At 37.3% G+C, this 14,192-nt stretch overlaps 1 protein-coding gene across 27 annotated transcripts in view; it reads right to left on the bottom strand.

The window, feature by feature from the left end:
* The window catches only part of nav3 (neuron navigator 3), a 387,003-nt gene that overhangs the window by 60,111 nt on the left and 312,700 nt on the right, over positions 1 to 14,192 (bottom strand). For all 27 annotated transcript variants that reach the window (XM_048155140.1, XM_048155118.1, XM_048155120.1 and 24 more), the window contains one exon: positions 6,669 to 6,777. In XM_048155140.1, the coding sequence (XP_048011097.1) occupies positions 6,669 to 6,777 (109 nt within the window). The remainder of the gene's footprint in view (positions 1 to 6,668; positions 6,778 to 14,192) is intronic.

The following is a 14,192-nucleotide window of genomic DNA, read 5'->3' as shown; positions in this document are numbered from 1 at the left end:
CAACACCGTACAATAGAGGGTTAAATCAGTTCATGTGAGTACAGTGGTTCAATATTAATATTATAAAGCGACGAGAATATTTTTGGTGCGCAAAAAAAACAAAATAACGACTTATAAAGTGATGGCTGATTTCAAAACACTGCTTCAGGAAGCATCAGAGCACAATGAATCAGTGTATCGAATCATCTGTTCGGAGCGCCAAAGCCACGTGATTTCAGCCGTTGGCAGTTTGACACGCGATCTGAATCATGATTCGATACACTGATTCATAATGCTCCAAAGCTTCCTGAAGCAGTGTTTTGAAAACGGCCATCATTAAATAAGTCGTTATTTTGTTTATTTTGGCGCACTAAAAATATTCTCGTCGCTTTATAATATTAATATTGAACCACTGTACTCAAATGAACTGATTTAAATATGTTTTTAGTACATTAATGAATCTTGAGAGAGGAAATGTCATTGCTGGCTATGCAGGCCACACGGAGCCACTGGATTTCAACTAAAATATCTTAATTTGTGTTACGAAGATTAACAAAGGTCTTACGGGTGAGGAACGACATGAGGGTAAGTAATAAATGACAGAATTTTCATTTTTGGGTGAACTAACCCTTTAATGCATCCTTTCTGAGTAAAAGTATTAATTTATTTTTTAAAGTGACCCCAAACCTTTAAACTGTAGTAAATACAAGGAGAGCAAGTGCCACTGAGGTGAACTAAATAGATTTCTTCACGTATTACAGACTCCAGTGCACAGATTTCAATTCAGCGTGGTTCCACAATGGTGAAGAAATTACACTTCGCCTTTAATGTTCCCAATACTTTCATATTTTGAGTCTACCCATAACTACTGTGGTAGTACCATTGTAGAGTAAATTATCAGATAGTAATACCATTCAGTAATACCGACAGACAGATAGACAGATAGATAGATAGATAGATAGATAGATAGATAGATAGATAGATAGATAGATAGATAGATAGATAGATAGATAGATAGATGCTAAAAAGACACTAAAAAACTACAGTATATCTAAACCAAACTGTCAGGAAAGACTAAAAATAAAAATAAAAAATACATTTAAAACTATAATCACCATGGTACTTTTTCTATTAGACATAGTCTCTCTCCACAGCAGGTCTTCTATCTGTAGGTTGCGAGTGTTCAGCGTGGTGTGAAGGACCCAGCTGAAGCAGAAAGATTGCCAATGTGGCTGTGTTTGATTGCTGCTCTCCATAAAATGGAAGCTATTCTCATCGTGTCATGTATAATCCACTTCAACTAGCAGCAGCCCATCAACAAGCATGTTAGTGTGAGCACAACTTCAGTCTGACCCCCTGACCTTTGTTAAGTGCTCCATCAATGTCTTTGATTGTGTGAATATAAATGTGTGAACTGATGTGTGTATAGGTGTCTCCACACGTTCACAAGCTTGCTGATGTGAGAAAACAGCATATGGACAGATGCTCAAATACAGATGTCCATAATGACACACCCAACATACAAGAAGACTGTCCTGCAACAGCTCTCTCTAGTGGTGAGACAATCACATTACAGACATATTTTCAATTTCTAGGGTACATTTTTTTTAGAATGCACATAAATATTCATCATTAAATATACAAATTTATGAATATGTAATAGCTTGTTTAAACAATCTCTACAAGCATATACCCAATAATATTACAGTCAGTTATTTGCATGAGGGGACAACAGCAGGGGGTCAAAAATGAGTGTCACTTAACAAATAAGTCATCAGCACCAAGGCGATGTTGTCATGACTACAGCACCGGCATATTAATATCCACACCATCAAAGTCCATTCAGAACGAATCTCATTAATGGTTAGCCAGCATGTAAGCTGGTTAACAAGATCCGACGAAAAAGATGCACTTTAATGCACTGTGAAAAAACAAGCTACAGTAGTAACAGACCAAAAATACATGTATTGATTTGTATTGAACAATCCAAAGGTCTCATTTACAGAAACAGCTTCCCGCCTATTGTTATTCTGTTGTGCTGTGGTATATTTGAAAGGGTGGCCACCAGCATTATAAGAGTGTCTATTAAAGCATGTTCTGTTTGTGTGTGGATGCTCTTGTTATGAAATACACCAGAGAGTTGTGACTCAGCAGCAATGAAGGACGGATACCAAGCCAGTTATGGTCACACGCATGACTGACCGGTTGTTTTGTATAGAGAGGACACAAACACATACATATTTGAACAGTAATATTGAATTTCACAGTCTGAACACATGAGGTTGGAGTTGTTTTGTAAAAATATGTGGATAAGACAAATAAAAATGAGAAGCATACTAATACACAAGCAAAAAGCAATAGAAGGCCTTGACTGGATAGTACTGACAGAAATGGATTAGATGGATTTATGCAGGATGGCAGGGATACTTCAAGTTTTGCAGTTCATATTTCCTTTTTTAATTACTGTGGTACTTTGCAATAAGGTTTGAACTGAATTTATGCATTAGATATCATGAACTTAACATTTTTACAGCATTTATTTATCTACGGTAGGGCAATATTTAATCATAAATACACTGCGTTCCAAATTATTATGCAAGTGACATATCAGTAAGATTTCAGTACAATAAACATTCAGATTTTAGTTTTTCTAAGAAAATGTTTGTTTATTTATCCATGTCTTTTTAGATAACTGGTATCAGTCTCAGAAAAAATAATTGGCCAGATCTATGGAAACCCTACTTAGAGGTTGTTCCACATTATTAAGCAAGTCACAGTTCTCATGCAATATGGGGAAGAAGAAAGATCTTTCTGAAGATGAAAAGCATGAAATGGTGCAATGTTGTGCAAAAGGCATGAAAACAACTAATATTGTGTGAAACTGAATGAAGGTTATCGAACTATCATAAGATTTGTAGAGATTTGTAAGTAACACTGGGTTTGAGTGTCATTAGCCACATTTCCATTACAGATTTCGTAAAAAAATTGCGATATTTTTTAAATATCGATAAAAACTATTGCAAAATGACAGCATTTCCATTAATCAATGTAATGCGACTAAAACGTCTTTTTTTCCTCTCGTGATAAGTCATTCCAAAAATCATGGCAACAGATGTTGGTAGGTTTACGCATATCCCAGCCACTGCGCTAGCCATTATTTTTAATCAAAGGAGATGTAGGTGTGTTATCCAAGCATTTATGGCAAGGAAAGCCCTTTATACTTGGGAGCGGCCACCTATGAGGTGTTTCTGGGTGTTTCTCCCTCCTATCTGCTTCGAGGTCTTGATAAATTCATATTGTGGCATTTTTTTGTTGTTTGGAATCCAGTAGTCCCGTTTTGTCTTTTATGAGTTTAATGAAGAACTCTCGTCTTCTGTCCAAACAAACCATGCCCTCTTTAAAGAATAATCAACTTTTACATACACCAGGTGACCTGTAAATGTGAAAAAAGTTTCCATTGCAGTTTTGCAAAATATTTTTGAATTGCCTGAAAAACCACCACCAGTTTTTGCGAAATTGACGCATTTCCATTGGGCGTATTTTCAATTTGCGCAATTTAAAGGGTAATGGAAACACGGCTATTGATTGTCTGGAGCTGCTGTACTGTTGGCGATTAACAACAAACTATTGTTTGTATTTACTATTGTGTACTGTACATTTATTTTATGTGCATCCTTGTCGTTCGTTCATCACCTGTGCTTTATTTTTCGTAAAGCATTATTTTGTTGCGCGTCAGCTGTGATACACAGCCACCCACTCTCACATTGCGTGTGTAACAGAGGCCAGCTAGTAAGAGATGTGCAGGTAAACCTGACGACCGCTAGAGAATGCGATGTTTAACGTCACTGTTAGTGCACTCGGTGAGCGGGGTTCGAGACCGACTTGGAGCAGGGTGGTTAGGAATGGAGGATGAGTTTTGGAGGCGGAGCAATGAAGAGAGGGGTGTGTTTGTCTGGGTTTATTTCAAATATCAACAATGTCCAACAGCGTTTTTGATATGTCACTTACCCCACCTTTAATTAGTTACATTTTATTGTAAAGTGTTCCCATAATCAACAAGCAAAACATACGAATATGGAAATACCATTATCACTAACTAGTGTGTATTGACAGGGTCATTTTAAAGTCATTTTATGCACTGCCCTCTGGACACCCAGAATTTTCTAAAAGTGTCTGCTGAACTGTGTAATGTGAGCATCCCTGCAGTACGGTACACATACTACTCCCAATAGTGTTGAACAAAGAACCCAGACCAACTAAGAAACAATGACTTCCCATTTTGTCTACAAAGGAAGTGTATGGCTTGCTAAGAACATAAATCAAGAATCCCGAGTTAGTAAACATCACTGGATGCAGCACATTTCGGCAGGCTGCTCTGTCTAATCTATTGATCTCCCCGAATCACCTTCTGGCCAAGTCACCAGCATTTATCTCCCTCTCTGATGTCACTTCTCATGACAGCTGACAGTTCCTCTATATATATTCCCGATGTCTCGTCTTCTCGACAACCCCCCCGTCTCTTAGCAACATGCTGCCACTACTGGGAAAGGGTAAGACTGCAGCATTATTCTGAGTCTGCTGTCCTCCCCTGCTATGCCTTGAACGAGCGACCAGAAATCAAATGGCCTGATGAAATGGGAACATAATTATAAAAGCTACTGGTGAGAAAAGAGCTAGAGCTTATTTCAACATTCTCTAAGATCAGGAAGTATAGTCATGCATGCTTGCCAATTAACAGGAGCTGTTCTGAAATCTTAATGCACATATTTTAGTGAATTTTAGGTAAACACTGATTGATTATTGCACTGCATTATGTACACAGTCGATGTCCAAAAGTCTGAGACTACAATGAAAAATGATTTTTTTTCTTTTGAAACTGGAAATAAATAAAAAATTATACTATTTTAACCTAAGTTACACAGTACATGATCAGTGATACCAAATTTTAATTTAATTTACATATATTTATACGACAAAGGGATAGTTCACCCAAAAATAAAAATTCTGTCATCATATACTCACCCTCAGGTTGTTCCAAACCTGTATAAATTTCTTTGTTCTGTTGAACAAAAAGGAAGATATTTTGAAGAATGTGAGAAACTGAACAGTTTTGGGGCACTATTTTTTTTCCTACTATGGAAGTCAATGTTGCCCCAAAGTGGCCTGGTTACAAACTTTCTTTAAAATATCTTCCTTTGTGTTCAGCAGAACAAAGAAATTTTTACAGATTTAGAAAAACTTGGGGGTGAGTAAATTATGACAGAAATTTAATTTTTGGATGAACTATCCCTTTAATCTGCCTATATAGTATATTGTGTAATATTTATATTGAGTATTCCCATACGATTCTTGACTTCAAATCTTCAAGGATTTTCATTTTCTTTAAGATGCTGTATAGACCTTGAAGATCTCAAACTCGTATACTGAGGATTTTTTTTTTTTCCAACATCAATCAATACAATATTTAAGTTCTGAGAACCTTCCAAACACGAACACAGGTTCAGATCAATAGAGCTTTGTGGCATTCCCAGCACTGCAGCGAATACGTGTGTGCAGATGATTTTGAAAGAACATGTGTACTCTATACTCTTCCAGACTGTATACCAATCATATGGTACTGTATGTTTGGAGATGAATGGAAGTCAATTTCAAAAGCTCCTGTGTGATGTATGATGGAATCCAGATAGTGGGTCAATATTTTAGAAAACCACAGGTCAAATTCCTGAAAACCGAACAATGTAACAATAGAGAAAATGGAGCTCTTTCCTACAATTAAAAGATTCCTGGCTGAAATGCTATCTTCTTTCCATCTACGCCTGTTGTATGTTAAAAAATGTTTTGTACTGATATACTCTTAGTTTGTCACAGTGATTAATAGTATTTCCTCATCTTCATTCATTGTGAGCACAGCCTGATGGCATTGTGTCAACATCATATATCTGACCATTATGAACTCCATACAAAGAAAGGTTGGAGTTTTTTGATTCATGGGCTCTTTTAGCTTTACGGTGAGGCAGTGTGAGGAAATGTCTAACACCTTTTTGGCTCCTTTCAGAAGCAATGTGCTGTGAAAAAAACAAAAAGGCCAAGCATTGATTTCCAAAGAAGATGCTCCCCATGAGGGAAAGAGAGAGAGAGGGCCAACACCATCTGTCATGTCAGAGCGCTGCCTCTGAACCACTTTCCTGTGAAATTACGTTCACATTGTGAGTGAGATAAAGAGAGAGGTGCAGAAATAGGCCATCCCAGAGCCGGACAAATGTGGTTACGCTTACGTATTTTCTTCAGTAATTGAGTGTTTGGGAATTTGGGTCTTACAGGCAATATGGTTTTAATAAATGATTAACTCAGCAAAAATAGAGTGCATTTTTCATTTCACAATGAGATTGGTGAGCATCTTTGTTAGCAAAGATGTTGGCACAGTGAGGGTTTGCACTGTTAGTGAATGCCAAACTGAGCTCTGTCTTTAAGGAAATTAAATTGGCAAAAGAGACCCAATTTTTTTAAAGTGCAGCTGTCACTTTTTGGAACTAATGAACTTACTTTTTTATGATGTTTTACTCAACTGATATATATCTTAATGGATAAGGCTTATTGCAAATAAGACCATGCTGGTCCACCAGCTTCACCACTTATATTTTGCTTGTCCACCAGCGAAACTAGCACCAACATTAGCTAGCCTCACTCACCTGTGGCTAATCTGCGTCCCACGTAAACTGGACATGGTTTCTTCAAGATTCTGTCTCAGATCTGCGATGTTCTTCACTGTACGCATCCGTCTAGTCTCTGGATCCTCCCCTGGTGGACAGAGAAAAGAAAACATTGGATACGCTGTTACAGATGCTTGCTAGTAAATAGTCTGGAAGGCAAAATAGACCCCGCATATGAACCAGTCAAACATGCTGCGGCCAGCGGTTAGTGAGAGGAGGCTGTCTGCTCTTGCATGTCAACTCAGATGCTGAAGTTACAGCTTGCTGTGCAGCTGATGGGATAAAGGGACAGATTTCACGGTCATCACTTTTCCGCGGAGCACGGAGTAATCCATGCGCTATGACACCACTTCTTAACCCCTAAGCCAGGCTCAAAGTTTGGCTGAAGCATGGTTTGCCTATAAAGCAGAAATCTGTCAAATTCGAAAGAACTGAGTCATTTTTCAGACTCACATATTTGTTTTCTGGACAGAAGTGAAGAACATTCGGTATGAACTCACTGATTTAACTTTTTTGAATCTGTTCCCCCAAAATGATTCATTCAGATTCATTCACTGATTCATTCAGTGAACCTTTTCTGCAGGCTACAGCATTATTGATATTAACCAATGCGTGTCTTTTTGTGTGTTGTGAATGTGTCACTGAGTTATTCACTCAACTGATTCATTTACAAATCTCCACCGAATACCGAAGCCTTGAACCGCATGATGGGGAAAAAAAGACAAAACTTATGGTGAGGAGGAAAAAAAAAGAGAAAACTTATCGTATTATTTCGACATAAGTCCTTATTTCGAGATATTAAGTCATTATTTCGACATAAGTCATTATTATGACATAATATATCATTATTTCGACATAAGTCATTATTATGACATATCTCGTTATTTTGACATAATAAGTCGTTATTTTGACACAATATCTCGTTATTTCAACATAAGTCATTATTTCAAGATATTAAGTCGTTATTTCGACATAACTTGTTATTGTATATCAAGTTTAATAAAAGACACACACAATTCAGTGTATTCAGTGGCGCAACAGTAGCGTGTCGGCTCGCAGTCTCAGGTTTTACTGCGATTGCCGTGGTTTCGAATCCGCCTTTTGCTGAGCTCGCTCTTCTCTATTTTCCCATCACATATCACGTAATCAAAAAAGAAATAAACAAACGCTCTCTGTCCGAAGAGAGATAAATCTAAATATACATGAGATTTGACCGCACACTCAGTTGCAAACTCACACTTACTTGATTGTCTATTTATGCTCTCTTTACTCTGAATGAAATCATACCTTGACAAAGGCTTTGTGCCGAAACGTTGGTTAATAAAAACGTTTTGCAAGTGAGCGTGCGGTCAAACCTCATGTATATTCCCATCACATATCACACCAGAAAGGCATTTATTTTCAATAAAAATGAAAATAGTGTTCTTAAAGTGGAAATAACCTGCCTAACGAGTGTTTAATAATATTAAGAGTATTTATTGGGTAGGGTTAGGGGAAGGTGTTGGGTGGGTTTTTATTTTCCCAATAAGGCAGCATCCATTTAATAATTTTAATAAATATAATTATTTACAGTGCAAATAGCTGTACATGTTATTTACACTAAGTGACAATAGCGATACATAACATTGAATAGACACTGAATTGTGTGCATCTTTTATTAAACTTGATATACAATAACGAGTTATGTCGAAATAACGAGATATTATGTTGAAATAATGACTTATGTCGAAACAATGAGATATTATGTCATAATAATGACTTATGTCGAAATAACGACCTGTTGAAATAATGACTTAATATCTCAAAATAATGACTTATCATGACTTATCATGAAATAATGAGAAGTTTTCTTTTTTTCCCACCCCAGCTTAAGTTTTCTTTCTTTTTTTTCCACCATGTGGTTCAGGGCTTCCGTACTCCGGAAAGACTGGTTCAATGTTTAAATAGTGTTTTCCCAAAAATGAAAAATCATATCTATCTTTTTTCTGCTGGACATGATGTTTATCATGTTACAGAAAAAAAATGTAAATAATAATTATAAATAAATCAGTATTAAAGGTGCCCTAGAATTAAATATGGAATTTATATTGGCATAGTTGAATAACAAGAGTTCAGTACATGGAAAAGACATACACTGAGTTTCAAACTCCATTGTTTCCTCCTTCTTATATAAATCTCATTTTTTTAAAAGACCTCCGAAAAACAGGCGAATCTCAACATAACTCTGACTGTTGCGTAACAGTCGGGGTGTACGCCCCCAATATTTGCATATGCCAGCCCATGATCAAGCCATTAGACAAGGGCAGAACGTCTGGATGTGCACAGCTGAATCATCAGACTAGGTAAGCAAGCAAGAACAATAGCGAAAAATGGCAGATGGAGCAATAATAACTGACATGATCCATGATAACATGATATTTTTAGTGATATTTGTAAACTGTCTTTCTAAATGTTTCGTTAGCATGTTGCTAATGTACTGTTAAATGTGGCTAAAGTTACCATCGTTTATTACTGTATTCACAGAGACAAGAGAGCCGTCGCTATTTTAATTTTTAAACACTTGCAGTCTGTATAATGCATAAACACAACTTCATTCTTTACAAATCTCTCCAACAGTATGTAATGTTTGCTTTAGCCACGCAGCATAGCCTCAAACTCATTCAGAATCAAATGTAATACATCCAAATAAATACTATACTTACATGCGCCGATGTATGCAAGCAGCATGCATGACGAACATCTTGTAAAGATCCATTTTGAGAGTTATATTAGCTGTGTAAACTGTGTTTATGCTGTTCAAGGCAAGCGTGAGCTCCGGGGGAGGGGGAGCACGAGAATTAAAGGGGCCGCAACCTATATATTGGTGCATAGTTAATGATGCCCCCAAATAGGCAGTTAAAAAAATGAATTAAAAAAAATCTATGGGGTATTTTGAGCTGAAACTTTACAGACACATTCAGGGGACACCTTAGACTTATATTACATATTTTAAAAAGAAGTTCTATGGCACCTTTAAATTGCAAAAACACTCTTATGAAGCCAGGAAAAGACTTCAAAGACAATTATGTGCTTTACATGAAAGAACTTGAAAACTTTTTCATTTGTTCATGGCCACAACACCACTAGAACACAGATTTGGATCTGCATATGCAAAAGTTCAGTTAAGTGCTTCTTTTACACTACATTAAACTCACTGAACAAAGACACTCAAAGAGACACTCATACAAGCTGAACAGCATCGCATCAGAAACCTGCTTATTTGATCCAGTCACATCAGCATTATGCACACCCCCTGACTATAAAAGGCTGTGTCAGTGACATGAGCTATGATGTGAAACACTAATTAACAATAATAATAATAAACTTCTATCACTAAGCTTCTATCAAAAATCTGCTATCATACAGTGTATGGTGCACTGATTTTAATTGTGTTGCTCTTGTGATGGAGTTGCAGTGAAACAGTCATTATGTGAGCATTTAAAATGAGCTTTAAATCAAAACAGATTGTACTGTATTTACTTTCACAATGTCTGGAAAAGAATTCAGCAAAAGGGGGTAAAAAGAAATATAAAAGGTGATTTCCCATGTGAACCATGATGAAACAAATCGCATTAAGATTTACACCCAGAACTATTTTCAACAGCACTTCTCGCTTGTCAAACACCTCCAGGTCAAACCTTATTTCTCTCCTGTGTAAGTAAATGCCACCTCGTACTTTGTTTTAGCATGTCTGTGCTGCAGCTTACAGAGCTGGACACTTACTTATACACAGATATTGTCAAATCAATGTGTTTTTGGAAGGCAAACCATCTGACGAACAGAAACAATCATGTAAGTGAGCGAGACTCAAGTCGTCTGAGTGGAAGATCTGTCTGAGAGGATTGAATACATGATGAGGAGCACAATCATGTATGAGGGTGTCATGAATGACCACCAATACAGAGCCAGACTGCAAATTTAGTGCGATATTAATATACTAACTATTAATATACACACTATAATATACTGCTACAGAAAAGAACCGACAAGATTCCTGTGGATGCAATGTTCGAGGTTGTAAAGATCACACAATGCATGCAAACCAACATATTTTTATAATTGAAAAAGCTGAAAAGCTGGTCTTGAGCATTGAAGCACATGTTTGCATTGGTTGCATTATTATATTCAAAACCAGTTTTGAGATTCATTTTTAAAAGTTAAACTGTTTTTGATATGGCATCTTAAAAACTTAAAGTTCACGGTGCAAAACTCTGTGTACATAGACCGACATTCAAAAAATATCTGTAAAAATATCTGTATATTTGTACAAAGCTATTTTCCTTGCAGCTGACAGTTTGATTTCTTACAAAAGATGACTAGATGTAGCGGTAATGATGTAAAGGGAATGACTTGAGAGAGGCAACATTTCTGAGAGAGATTACTGTGTTGACACTTTTAGCTACAGTACAATGCTAAAATCCTCTTTGAAAGGGTGCATCTCAAAGTTCATCCCTTTAAAGCACACTACATAAAATATTAACACTAAAATAACTTAACAGGAAAACAAAACACTACTAAACCTCACTAATTAAACTAGTTGACCTTCCTGTTCCCTACAGCCCTGAGAGGTTTGGCCCTGGAGTACAAACACATACAGAGAGTCACAGTGAATATATCAGGCCCAGAATATATCTAACCCTCTTTTTATAGGCTTGTAATGGACCATTCAGACAAACTGTGTGAGGCAAATAAAGTAATTTCTCTCTCCTGCAATACCTCACATATAGAGCAAAGGGTAGTTTAAAACCCACACACATATTGCAGGTGCATGGCTATGCTCAATGCATGTGAATCCTGGATATGAACAAACAATACAAGAGCTTCTAACTCGGATATTTGATGATTAAGAGGGCTCTGGGTGGTATAACTGCACTTGTTGCCCTCCGGGTGAGCAGACACATTTTTGTAAGCACCACTTGAGCCTGTCAGCAGCAAAGGAGGGTGTGAGGACACACCGCTGGCTCTGTCTGATCAGATGGTAGCTGAGAGTTTGCTTTGATTTAACCTCATTGTGCCAGTGTAAAAGCTAACCTCAGAGTCTACAGCTTCAAACTGGAATCTGTGTCAGTTGCATTGTGCTGCTTGTGTTTTGCATAATTCAGAGGGATGCAAATATGTGACACAGCAGATTTGCGTGCGCTAACAGCAAAGAGTTTAGCCAAATATACTGTAGTCTTAAAGGTAAAAAACAGTTTAAAGGTGTCATGACATTAAATTTGCCTTGATCTTTTGACATATAAGAGGTCTTTGTACCATTAAAACAGCTTGCAAATGGCATATCTTAAAATGTCCTTCTCCTTATAAACAAAGCATTTATTTAATCAAGCTCCAAATATTGATATTGGGTGACCTGTGACATAGGGCTGGACGATTAATTGAAAAGTAATCGAAACCGAAATTCAGAACCTCTAACCGATGTAATATTCCCATGTCGGTTATTTCATTTTTTTTAATACTTTCCCCTTAAAAACATACTATTGTCTGTGTAGTCACGTGACTCCGCCCCATCCAGTCAGCGGCATGGAAGCAACACAGAGGCGAACTCAAACACCCAGTCAACACGCACAGACGATTCCTGAAGTGATATCACTTTCGTTTGCGTCCTCACGAAAGTTTGTCAGTTGTATGTGTTTAAAGGCTTGCCACTTTGGATATTGAAGAGATTTTAGACCATCGGATGTGTATCATTATATTGAGCTACTGCGCTGATGCATTGTGGCAAACAAACACTCATACAGACAGTAGCTGCACATCACGTGAAGATCTTGTAAACAGAGAGGAGTGCAGAAACTGGTTGTCAACCCTGTCCTGTGATTTATCACTAAAGTAGCTTAGAAACTCAAGTTATAGCATATATTTTTCTACTTTTGAAGTAACTACTTACAACCCACAGCTTCACAATTAATAGAGAGACGGTATGACTAATTCACACATGCAATCGCTCTCTCATTAATGCATTCAAATACTGGTAATGTGCTAATTTATCTGTGTCTGATTTACAACGAGCAGAAATCTGTAAGAAATGTTACGAACCTTCTGTTATGTCAGATCACTCTTTCATTAGGAAAAATATCCCACCTTTAATAGTCAAGTATGTTTACAGTACAAACCTTTTCAGTGAACAATGAGGGCAAAAAAAAAAAAAAAAAACAGCAAAAAACAAAATAATCGTTCATCAATCGTAATCGAGATAAAATGTTCAAATAATCGAGGTTTTGATTTTAGGTCATATCGTTCAGCCCTACTGTTACATCACAGAAAAAGTATATTTGCATATGACTGCCTCCAGAGCAAGACATCAACGAATAGTTTGCACCATAAACCCAAAGTCCCTTTAAGACAAGTCATTTCACTCGGCGGCCATCTTTGAAACGCCTCTCGGGCATCCTGGGCATCATGTAATCTCTTTGAATGGGGAAACATCAAATTCTCCAAAACTGTTCGCCAACCTTACGATTAAATTTCATATTTGAAATCACCAATGAAATCTAACAACAACCGGCTCATAAATTTAGTTTCTAAACGCTCAAATCATGACAAAAAAACTGTATTTTTCAGGCTGGATCAAGCTAATGCGCATGCGCAGACCTAAATGCGCGTCTCTTCGGAGGCTCGCGTCTGACTGTTTCTATAGAAACCGGTGATTCTAACGGCCGCTGAACTCACGCGATGACTTTACCAGTCGGCGATTGGCTCTTATTTAGAAGGCGGGACTTATTCCGCCATATTGTGTGTTACACTTTATCCCATTCAAAACAATACGAGTGACACGTCTTGTGTTATTCTATAGTCTTTGATAAAGCCCACCCACTGGCTTTCAGCTGACATTTGCCTACACTGGATGTGAGCATTGCATCGCATCAAAAGCAAACAGAACCCATTATAATCACTGCTGTCTACACTGGATACATTATACAGATGCGCGTTCAGTTTCTGACATGCTTCAAGCACTTGAGTCTTTCGACAGGACAAAAGGTAGAGTGAAGGAACGTTTGATTTGACGTGTCCGGTTTAGCTTGTTTGCATCTCTGTACAGATTCAGAAGTATCCCAATGTCGGAAACTAGTGGATGGTGTAATTTAATGGCTTCCCGGATCACATTGAAGGATTATATGTTTGTTCAGAGCATTTTGTTTTGTCAGCAATGCACAATGTAATGGAGAGTTCGCAAAGAAACTTCTTGAAAGATGAAGCAGCCAATTGTATTGGATGTGACAGCAGCTGCATCACAAACTGCAAGTAATGCATTGTCTGTATTTTTTATTAATTAATTTTTTTATGGATGATGTTTTCAAAACGCTTACTTACATGAAAAACACTTACTCTCGTGGGCGTAGATACTGTTTCCTATGTAATGACGTTAGCCAATCATAACAGTAGCTGCTGACAAGCCTTAAATGAGCCACCCCTTAAAAACAGGTAATTTTAGACAGAGGGTCAGGGTCCCTACCTCAATGTTTTTGT

This window comes from Megalobrama amblycephala, linkage group LG14, assembly GCF_018812025.1.
Source record: "Megalobrama amblycephala isolate DHTTF-2021 linkage group LG14, ASM1881202v1, whole genome shotgun sequence".
NCBI lineage: Eukaryota > Metazoa > Chordata > Actinopteri > Cypriniformes > Xenocyprididae > Megalobrama > Megalobrama amblycephala.
Note: the sequence above shows the minus strand (reverse complement) of the source record. Positions and strands in the feature narration are given on the sequence as shown.